Below are 11779 nucleotides of genomic sequence, written 5' to 3' on the forward strand. Positions count from 1 at the left end.
TATATATATATATATATATATATATATATATATATATATATATATATATATATATATATATATATATATACGGAACGAAGACGATCGACAAAATGTCGCATTTGATAAGCGTGAACATGTTCGCGTTACTGTTGCGCCGCAATATTTTTTCGTATCGTTCCTTTACAGATGTTATGCAAGTATGTGTGCTACGTTGCATTTCAATTTTCTTATATATAGACGGTACGTAAATGTGAATATCACGTTGCCGATATTCATATTCTCTCCAAGAGAGCCTTTCGCTGCTTTTCTGATGAATTCTTCAAACCGCTTATATACTGCACTGAGAGAAAAAATAATTGGAATAACTATAATTTCACTATATTTTATAGTTCGTTTTGGCCTCAAACATATATTTATAGTTCATCTAAACATGAAAATATAGTAGAATAAATACAGATTTATAGTCACTATCTTATTATTCTATATATATGATAAAACACCTTTTGGGAATATAATTATATGTACCTATATTTGCCAAATATTCCAATTGCATTGACTATATAAAATAGTTAATTTCTCTTACCATTCAATATTTGCCACTTTATTACTATATTTTTTATTTCAAATAATGTTAATTCTTGGTAAAAATTTTACACGGGTCAGTTATACTATGCTTATATTGTAAATATTACTATTATGGTAACATTTACTATAAAAATTATATTCCTAACTATAATCTTTTTACTATGCCATTATAGTTCCAAATATCATACATTTTTCTCTCAGTGTGGGTGCATCAAAGAGTTTTTTCGAGAAATATGTTATAGTAATTAGAGTAATTTACAAATATTGTTTTGAAGAATATATGTTATCTAATATGTGAGCTTTCTGTATAATTTTCAATGGAAATTAAAATTCAATATTTCACTATATATTCGCAACCAATTTTATCATATAAATTGGAGCAGTAATTGCGCTGTAATTTTTGCAAAAGAAAATCAGTGTCACGATAGCAATAGTTCTACATCGTTTTCATCCCTGAGTGAGGAATGCTCTATTTCATTTTTGCATGTACCTTCACCATACAAAAGCATTTTTAATTCGATCAAGTCAATACGCATGTAGAGAGAACTAATCTTTGCAGAAAGATTCAGTGTCATGATAGTAACTGTTTCTTATCGTTTTCCTTTCATATTGAGGAATACCCTTCATTTTCGCACGTACTTTCACCATGCAAAAAGGTTTTTAACTCGGCGCATGTAGAAAAGACTAATCCTTATAGAAAGATTCGGTGTCATGATAGTAACTGTTTCTTATCGTTTTCCTTTCATATTGAGGAATACCCTTCATTTTCGCACGTACTTTCACCATGCAAAAAGGTTTTTAACTCGGCGCATGTAGAAAAGACTAATCCTTATAGAAAGATTCGGTGTCATGATAGTAACTGTTTCTTATCGTTTTCCTTTCATATTGAGGAATACCCTTCATTTTCGCACGTACTTTCACCATGCAAAAAGGTTTTTAACTCGGCGCATGTAGAAAAGACTAATCCTTATAGAAAGATTCGGTGTCATGATAGTAACTGTTTCTTATCGTTTTCCTTTCATATTGAGGAATACCCTTCATTTTCGCACGTACTTTCACCATGCAAAAAGGTTTTTAACTCGGCGCATGTAGAAAAGACTAATCCTTATAGAAAGATTCGGTGTCATGATAGTAACTGTTTCTTATCGTTTTCCTTTCATATTGAGGAATACCCTTCATTTTCGCACGTACTTTCACCATGCAAAAAGGTTTTTAACTCGGCGCATGTAGAAAAGACTAATCCTTATAGAAAGATTCGGTGTCATGATAGTAATCATTCCTTATCGTTTTCCTCTCATATTGAGGAACGCTCCGCTTCATTTACGCATATACTTTCATCATGTAAAAGGATTTTTAACTCAGCGCATATAGAAAAAAGTAATCTTTGCAGAAGTATTCGGTAATTTTGTTATGATAGCATTTTCTTATCGTTTTCCTCTCATATTGAGGAACGCTCCGCTTCATTTACGCATATACTTTCATCATGTAAAAGGATTTTTAACTCAGCGCATATAGAAAAAAGTAATCTTTGCAGAAGTATTCGGTAATTTTGTTATGATAGCATTTTCTTATCGTTTTCCTCTCATATTGAGGAACGCTCCGCTTCATTTACGCATATACTTTCATCATGTAAAAGGATTTTTAACTCAGCGCATATAGAAAAAAGTAATCTTTGCAGAAGTATTCGGTAATTTTGTTATGATAGCATTTTCTTATCGTTTTCCTCTCATATTGAGGAACGCTCCGCTTCATTTACGCATATACTTTCATCATGTAAAAGGATTTTTAACTCAGCGCATATAGAAAAAAGTAATCTTTGCAGAAGTATTCGGTAATTTTGTTATGATAGCATTTTCTTATCGTTTTCCTCTCATATTGAGGAATGCTCCGCTTTATTTTTGCATGTATTTTCACCATGTCAAAGGGTTTTTGATTTAGTACAATCAGCACGACGAAAGTTTTGCAAGGGTATCGATATCACGTCAACGAGATTTTCCTACAAATATTACTTTGTATTGACTTGACCGAATTAAAATGCTTTTGTGTGGTGAAAATACATGCAAAAGTGAAGTAGATTATTTCTCATTCAGAAATGAAAACGATGTGGAACTTTTGCCATCGTGACACTGATTTCCTTTTGCAAAAATTACAGCGCACTTACTACTCCAATTTATAAGATAAAATTACGTGCGAAAATATAGTGAAACATTGCTCAGTGCATAACTAAAATAATATCTAAAATTTCCATTGCAAATTATATAGAAACCTTACATATTAGATAACATATTCTTCAAAACAATATTCGTAAACTGCATTTAGGCGTAGAACTTCTCTAAAAAAAAACTCTTTCTTTGATTCACCCAATACACAGGCGGTTTGAAGAATTCATCAGAAAAGCAGCGAAAACCTATTTCGGAGAGAATGCGAATATCGGCAACGTGGCATTCACATTTACGTAACGTTTATGTGTAAGAAAATTGAAATGACAACGTAGCACACACACTTGCATTCATATATCTATATATAGAAATGATGCATACATGGAAAGAAGAAAATAGCGGCATTATGTCAGCGCCTACTTGACGATAGCCTCTACGTTATCGACGATTAGCGAGTTCGTCATTCACTTCAGCATCCCCTTAAGTGCTCGATATATTGCTATGAATGTTCATGATCTACATTAATGTACGGAAAAAACGAGTTCATTAGCGTTAATTTTTATGTTACTTAGAATTTATATTAATTACGAACATTAGATGAAAAACTCGGTCGTAGGGTTCATAGGAAGATTCCTGCAGGAGGTTTTTACTCAACAAATTACTCTCAATTATCTCAATTATCTCAATTATCTCAATTATCGAATGAATTTAATGAATATTGAGACAAATATATCCGATCATAAAGAGAACGATTTGTTGAATCAAATAAACGTTTCTTTGGAATAATCTAAACAAATTTTTTGGCTAACACAACAAAAATATTTCTTTGAAACTAAGCCGCAAATAAATATGTTTGTTGCGTCAAACAAAATTTTGTTCGATCAATCAAAAAATTCCTTTGGACCATTCCAAAAAAGTTTATTTGATTCAACCAAATCGTTCTCTCTGTATAATAATAGAAACATTATTCCTTGTCAGCGAGAGGTTTTCGTCTGATCCCCATTTGATTACTCGACTCGAGATCTTTTCTTCCGTGTGTAAACCGGTCGTACACATTTTATAAATCCTATCAAAGAACTCAATTATCATTTGCGAGCGCATGAAAGATCACTGAATGTGACGTTTCTTGTACCGTCGATTAAGAATCACAGTTTCCGTGTTTTGCAATGAAATACTTGGACAACATCTCATATTGGTACTCTATAAAGAATGCCAGATAAGACAAAAAATAATAATGAGCGCGTGAACATGATAAACTCAAATAGCACTAATTATTATGCAAATGGTAAGTCAACCGGCAAAATCGTGACGTCGATTTATATGCAATCGATTAATATAAGTCCAAGAAGTCTTCGTACATTAGGAATTTTTACAGAAAATAGTTTATTTCTATATAATAATGAATAGTAAATAAAAATAATCGTTTTTACATATGATAAAGTCTCTCTTTCTTAACACTATACCAGAAACGAAACCTACAAATTAATAAATATTATAATATTATACTCAAAAATGATAAAAGAACGAAACATGGTAATTTAGTAATGCGCAGAAAGTGTTCGTACACCAATGATATCTATGATAAAAACTTATCTTAGATAAGGAACATACATCATATGTTTACATTCCTTGTCTATTTATATTTGGATCTTGTTCGGTTATATATATTGACGCGAAATTCCACAGTCGTTCCCTACTTAGTGAAAATGGGTCAAATAAGAAGCAAGACTATCGCGGAGGAAAGACAACTTATTATTAGACTGCATAATCAATGCAAGTCTTTAAATGAAATATGAAAACTGATTGGGAGACCGCGTTCTACAATACACAGTATTATTAACCTCATTAACCGCTTTGGCAAGACCAGAACAATAAAAAAAAACAGTGCAAGAAGCGGACGCCCGTCTGTCTTATCGGACAACGACAGGCGATTTATCATACGTCAATTAAAAAGTTATTATCATACGTTAATTAAAAAAGGTCCGAAAACTAATGCCCCTATGATATTTGCGAAATTGCTGAAGAAACAAGTCAACAAGTCACAAGTCAACAAGAAACAAGTCTTTGTAAATATAGTGAGGAACATTACACAAAGAGGGATACCATGGACGAGTAGCCAGAAAGAAGTGCTGGATTAATAAGATCAACCGCAAGAAGCGTTTAGAGTTCGCTCGTGAGTATCAAACAAAATCTCTAGAATTTTGGAATAAGATCATTTTTACTAATGAAAGAAAGTTCAATTTATTTGGATCGGACGGGAACCAAAAGGTGTGGCGTCAGAAAAATGCTGAGCTTCAGCCGAAAAATTTGATACTCACTGTAAAACACGGAAATGGCTCTGTGCTATTTTGGAGCTGCATGAGTGCTTCTGGTGTAGGAAATATTCATTTCATCGATGGTACTATGGATCACAAAGCGTATATAAATAATTTGAAAAATAATCTCCATACCAGTGCCGAAAAAGTGGGGTTCCCAAATGATTTTAACAGGATAATGACCCCAAGCACACAGCCACAAATACTATGTTATGGCTCTTATATAACACATCTAAACAGCTGAAAACATCTCCTCAATCAGCTGATTTAAATCCTATAAAATATTTGTCGAGGCTTCTAGAAAATAAAATAAGAAAAAGATATATTTCAAGCAAGAATGACTTAAGACAAGCACTACAAAAGGAGTGGAACTCAGTGACAGAATCTGACACATCCAATTTGGTACATTCTATGTCCAAACGTCTACAAGTTGTAGTAAAAGCTAAAGACTATCCTACAAAGTATTAATCTGATTTTGTTTCTTTCATTTTGCTTTGTTTTTAGTCAGAATATTGTGTTGTACGAACACTTTCTGCGCATTACTAAATATCATATTTCGTTCTTTTGTCGTTTTTATTAATTTATAAGTTATGTTTATGATATATTGTTACTAAAGAGAGACTTTATTATATGTAAAACCGATTATATGTTTTTATTACTCATTATCATATGGAAATAAACTATTTTCTATGAAAATTCCTAGTGTGCGAAGACTTTTTGAACTCACTGTAGATGTAGTAGAGAAATATAGAGCTTATTAAAGAAATATAGTCATAAGTAAGATTGCATAGCTGCTAATTCACTGAGCTGACATAAAAAAAGGACTAGGAATGCGCGTCACTCGTCACTTCGCGATTTACGTTTACATACGTTTCACCATATTTTGAAATATCTTATCGTAAATTCTTCTTTTTTACGATAATAGCAAATTCTTTTTCTTTTGACGATAATGGCAAAGAGAGGTCACGTGTCGGAGAACATGATACGCGATGTTCACAGTCACCTTGATCAAAGAAAAAATAGACTTTTTCATTGTCTGATAATAACGGGAATAGAATGAAGACTCGGAACAGAAAGATTTCTGTAGGAAGTTTCTATTCAGTCAATATGTTTTCAGTTATTGCAAGCAAGTTTCAATATACAGCTGAATGTTTAGACAAATATTTTCGGCTACAGTATCAGATATATTATTTCATGTCGGCGAATTATGCAATGCCTTGTCCGGATGGATACTCGTAGTAGCGTTCTGTTGCGTTATCCTCAATAGGTTTTAAAGTACTGAAAAAATTTGAATTAGGCGCCGCTGCCCACTTGGAGCGCCTATCTATCACTCGTCCCTCATTGTTTTCCTGTTGCGTGATACCTCAACACGTGTTTTTTCACAATTCTCAGTTTTTTCATTTTTAGATTGTTCAACGTGGGAAAATCATCTCACAAATCGAAGAATAGAAGAAGATCTTCATCCTCTGATCGACTGACGGAATTAGAAAACAAGGTTGCTTGTTTAATTGACATGTTATCATATAGGCAAAGAGAAGTTAGGGTGCCAACGCGGACCGCCTCTCCTATCTCCGTGTACGCTACCTCGTCCCTGGTTGCCAGATCCACTGGCTCAGACAGTGGACGCTTTTTCGCTGAGTTGGAATGGATTCTATTTTTATGCCTTTCCCCCTTTGCTCTAATTCTAAGAATTCTGAGAAAAATCATTAATGACAGAGCTGTAGGGGTAGTGGTAGTTCCTTGGTGGCCGGCCCAGTCTGGTTCCCTTTATTTAACAAACTCATAATCGACCAGCGATTCGTTTTGAACCGAATATTGATATGTTATTATCTCCTTTCAGAGACACCCACCCGACCTGAGACAGAATTTCCCTGGTGGCCGCGAAATTATCCGGCAAGCTTTTATTCGCAAAGGAACACCACCAGCAGCCCTGACAACAACGCTGGCATCAATCACGAACGCTACATTGAATCAATACTCCAAGCCCTTAAATCTGTGGTGAAGTTTCTGCATTCAAAACCAGATCAACTTTTTTTACACTGCCAGTCTCTGCATTCTTGGAATTTTTGTCCTCTGTGTTATCACAGGTAAGTTATACGCAACCTTGAATACCTATCGTTCGGCCATATCGCTTGTTTCGTCGAACGAGGTGGGTTCTTACCCTTTGATTACTAGATTCTGCAAAGAAGCAGCGATTCTAAAACCGCAAAGACCGCTACGACTTTGTCTGGAATCCTAGACCGGTGATAGATCACCTATCATCCTTGTTTTCACACGAGGAACTTTCTCTAGAAATGTTATCTAGAAAGCTTGTGTCGCTTCTTGCCTTGACAATAGCTCAAAGAATGCAGACTCTGGCGGTTATTCAACTGTCAAATATTTCGATGGCTGATTCGTTAGTCGTTAAGATCCCCACTAGACTTAAGACATCAACGGTTGGTAAATTTCAGCCTTTGCTTTACTTCAAACCTTTCGCCGAGAAACCGGAACTTTGCGTCGTCTCTCTGATTAAAACTTACCTACAGATCACCGAGGATCTGCGTCAAGAAGGCTGTGACTCTCTCTTCATCTCTCCCCGATCTCCACACAGCGCAGCTTCCTCCCAGACGCTAGGGCGTTGGGTTAAACTAGAACTGAAAGCTGCTGGTGTCGATATATCTATTTTTTCGGCGCACTCTACTCGTCACGCTTCGACATCGTTCGCGGCAAGCAGAGACATTACTACATAGGCTGAAAAGTCCCGGGATTTTTAATGAAAACAAGCGTTTTTGGGGCAAAGTTATATTTATTCTTCAACATAGTTGCCTTCGAGTGCAATACAATTGGTATAGCGATTTTCCAACATTTCGATGTCCTTTCTGTAGTACGAAACGTCCAAGCCTTCGAAATACGCCTCGGTTTCCGCGATGACTTTCTCATTCGATGTAAATCTCTTTCCCTGGAGCCACCGCTTGAGGTTTGGGAACAGATAATAGTCGCTGGGGGCCAAGTCTGGAAAATACAGCGGGTGAGCAACCAATTCGAATCGTAATTGGTCCAATTTGACCATCGCTTTCAAGGATGTGTGTGACGGTGCGTTATCGTGATGGTACAGAATTTTTTTCTTCGCCATATGGGGCCCTTTTCTTTATTCCGTCGTTCAGTTTGTCCAATAAGGCTGCATAATACTCTCCCGTAACTGTTCTTCCCTTTTGCAGGTAATCGATGAAGATTATGCCATGCGCATCCCAAAAAACGGAGGCCAATACATTCCCGGCCGAGCGTTGGTTTTTTGGCCGCTTTGGTCGGCTTTCATGGCTTTTCAGCCACTCTGCAGACTGCCTATTGGAATCAGGCGTATGGTAATGGACGTTTCATCCATCGTCACAAAACGTCGAAAAAAGTCCGCTCGATTACGCTCGATTACGCTGCAACAACGCCAAACCGGCCGTTGAATCATCAGCGCTGCTGTTTTTGGTCGACGGTCAGCAAACGCGGCACCCATCGCGCAGATAGCTTTTTCATATCCAAAACATCGTGAAAAATGTATCCCACCCGTTCTTTTGAGATGCCAACGGCCTCAGCTAACTCGCGCAACTTCACTTTACGATCACTCAAAACGATTCGATGCACTTGCTTTACGATTTCCGCATTCGTAGCCTCTTTTGGTCTTCCAGAGCGAGGTGCGTCTTCGGTGCTTGTACGACCCATTTTAAATTCACTAAACCATCGATAAACTGTTGTTCTCGAAGGAGCAGATGTGGGATAACATTTCTTCAACCATTTCATTGATTGTTCAGGAGTTTTTCATCAAAAAACAATGTTTGATCAATATGCGATATTCCTGTTTTTCCATTTTTTTTTACGAAGGCGAAGGTAGCGACACTTAAACGACTGTAGTTTGTAAACAAATGAACGAAATGTCATGAAATTTCACACATAAACTAATGACAGATGAACCTCTCGAAATAAATCATGTTCATTTTCAAGTGGCGCCACCTACTGAAAAATCCCGGGACTTTTCAGCCCATGTAGTAGTATAGACGAGATCAGACGCACAACCAGTTGGAGCAGATCCTCAGAGACCTTCGCTCGTTTTTAAAATCGCCCAATTATTAAGGAGCCTTCTTTTTTGTCTACGATCTTAAATAGATCATAATCTTAGTAAACAGATCATCTCCTCTTTTCGTTATATAGGAGGGTATTTCATAGATTTTATTTTAGTTTTTTGTTCCCTCTTATGGAATACATTTCATTTTATGTACCAGGTGTACAAGTATGAAATGCGGATTTTTTTCCAAAAAAACACGTTAAATTCGGAAGAATGATAAAAAGAGGTTTATTCAAAGTATGCTCCATTGCTAGTTACACATTTTTCCCATCTTTCGGGAAATTTATGGATACCACGCCAGTAAAAATCTTCCCCTTTTGCCGCGAACCATTCATCGAGCCATTTTTTCACATTTTCGTACGAACCAAAGCGCTGCTCAGCAAGTGCGTGACCCATCGATGCGAACAAGTGGTAATCAGAAGGAGCCAAGTCTGGTGAGTAAGCCGCCTGGGGTAGAACTTCCCAGCTGAGTGCTTCCAACGTGTCGCGAACTGGTTTTACCTTATGTGATGGAGCATTGTCATGGAGAAAAATGATCTTGTGTTGCCTCTTTTGGTATTCTGGTCGTTTTTCAAGCAGCGAACGGTTCAAATCGATCAATTGTTGTTGGTAGCGTTTGGTATTAACCGTTTCACCAGGTTTTAACAGCTCATAATAGACTACATCCTTCTGGTCCCACCAAACACAGAGCATCGTCTTCCTGCCAAAGCGATTCGGTCTTGCGGTCGATGTGGATGGTGCGCCTGGGTCTACCCATGATTTTTTGCGCTTGGGATTCTCAAAATAATCCAGTTTTCATCCCCAGTAACGATACGATGCAAAAACGACTTTCTTTTGTATCATTCGAGCAAAATTTTATATGTGTTTTTGCGCCTCTCCATCTGCCTCTCGTTCAACTCATGTGGTATCCATTTGCCGATCTTCTGAATCTTTCCCATCTCTCGTAGCCGATTGGAAACAGCTTGTTGACTAACGTTTAATTGCTCTGCGAGTTGTTTTTGTGTTTGTGAATCATCTTCGTCTAACAATGCTTGCAACTCCACACTTTCGTATCTTTTTGGCGGTTTTCCGTGTTCCTTGTTTGCAACATCGAAATCACTACTTTTGAAACGCCGAAACCATTGTTCACACGTATCTTGCAATGGAGCATGTTCACCATAAGCTTCTCGAAGTAATCGGTATGATTCAGCAGCAGTTTTCTTCAAATGAAAAGAAAAAATTAATGCTGTCCGCGAATGCTCTTTATTTGGTATAAATTTCGACATATTGAACACAGCAACACAACACTATGCAAATACTTTTTCAATTTATCACTTATGCGCGTTTGACATTTGTTGATGGCACAACAAAATGGCATAAATGTCAAATCTTTATACCACACACTGCATTGGTGCGCCATCCGTTCTCTCAAATCCGCATTTCATACTTGTACACCTGGTATTTTCCTTTTATTTTAGAGTTACCTTTATGGCATGTTTTTTGTTACAAAGACATCCTTGAAATAAATTTACTCTTATAGTATTTATTTCAACTCTTTTCTTCTGCAAATCTGCTTTAAATATCTACGAGTATCCATCTGGACGAGACATTGCATAATTGAATAATTAAACGAACTTACCGTGAAGTTCGATTACAATTATACTGTCTCGTCCGGATGGAAGACTTCCCTTCCACCCACAACCCCTTTTTAGTAGATTTGCGAGCTTTGAAATAATGAGGGACGAGTGCAGATAAGCGAGATTAGGGAGCGGCGCCTAATTCAAATTTTTTTCAGTACTTTGTGACGTGGCAGCTTTGGAGGCGCCCGTCTCAAGAGAAACCATACCAATTTTGTGTGAATGTTTTTCGCGTATCGCGTCGCGAACGACTTTTCGCGAATATTCTCGGTTATCGCGTCCCGTCGTATTTTTGTTTGTGAAAGTCTATAGGACGAATATTGGACGCGATTTTTGCGAGCGGAGCAGATGCGAAGGTCAGCGCGTCCCCAACGTTGTGCCCCTCGGCTTCCCTTGCCGGCCTCCAGGACTAGAGGATAGGAGGACATCGAGGGACAAGGGAGCAGCGCCCGACGACGCATCGCTAATACGCAAGTGAATCGCTCTCTCGAAATTTTGTGTTAAAATATTCTCAAATAGCCGATTGCTCAACAATCTCGAATATTATACCGCTTAGAATATTCCGTAGCGAAAACACAAATACGGCAATTAGACAGGAGTCTATCAGCTGTGTTTACTTTTAGCGGACGCTGTCGTCGCGAGAAACCCAGAAGGAAAAACGGGAGCGCCGAGAGAGGCAGCGAGCAGATCCAGGGCAACAGTGTCTCGAGACATTTCCTGTCTCGAGACAATCGTATCGAAAATTGCCGATTCCCGACTGCCGAACATCGCAGGGCGAGAGGGGAAGCGACGAAGGAGGACTCGCGAGGATACGCGATCCTCCGGGAACCGACGGATAATTAGCCTTATCGCGACCGTCGCCGCGAATAGACACCGCCTTTTTCGAGCGACCGATAAAATCACAGCGATCGACACTTACCGTACGAGCTGACCGAGAGAGAGAGAGAGAGAGTGAGGGAGAGGGAGAGAGGGAGAGAGGGAGAGAGGGAGAGAGAGAGAGAGAGAGAAAGGGAGAGAGGGAGAGAGAGAGAG

General features: G+C 37.7%; 2 protein-coding genes and 1 pseudogene across 4 annotated transcripts in view; 1 reads left to right on the forward strand and 2 right to left on the reverse strand.

Annotated features, from left to right (window-relative positions):
• Positions 1–8384, forward strand: part of LOC116850005 — a 65922-nt gene extending 57538 nt beyond the window's left edge. For 2 of the 3 annotated variants that reach the window (XM_032827769.1, XM_032827767.1), the window contains one exon: positions 6882–8217. In XM_032827769.1, coding sequence (XP_032683660.1) covers positions 6882–7043 — 162 coding nt within the window. In that variant the 3' untranslated portion in view covers positions 7044–8217. Of the gene's footprint in view, positions 1–6881; positions 8218–8238 lie in introns of those variants that run through there. The other variant, XR_004379237.1, reaches the window with a different exon arrangement.
• Positions 1–11779, reverse strand: part of LOC116850004 (ATP-binding cassette sub-family G member 4-like) — a 22603-nt gene that overhangs the window by 7031 nt on the left and 3793 nt on the right. The window lies entirely within an intron of this gene.
• On the reverse strand, positions 8331–9413 carry LOC116850007 (annotated as a pseudogene).

Source organism: Odontomachus brunneus, unplaced genomic scaffold (genome assembly GCF_010583005.1).
Source record: "Odontomachus brunneus isolate Ranch 3 - 2012 unplaced genomic scaffold, Obru_v1 Obru_scaffold_130, whole genome shotgun sequence".
NCBI lineage: Eukaryota > Metazoa > Arthropoda > Insecta > Hymenoptera > Formicidae > Odontomachus > Odontomachus brunneus.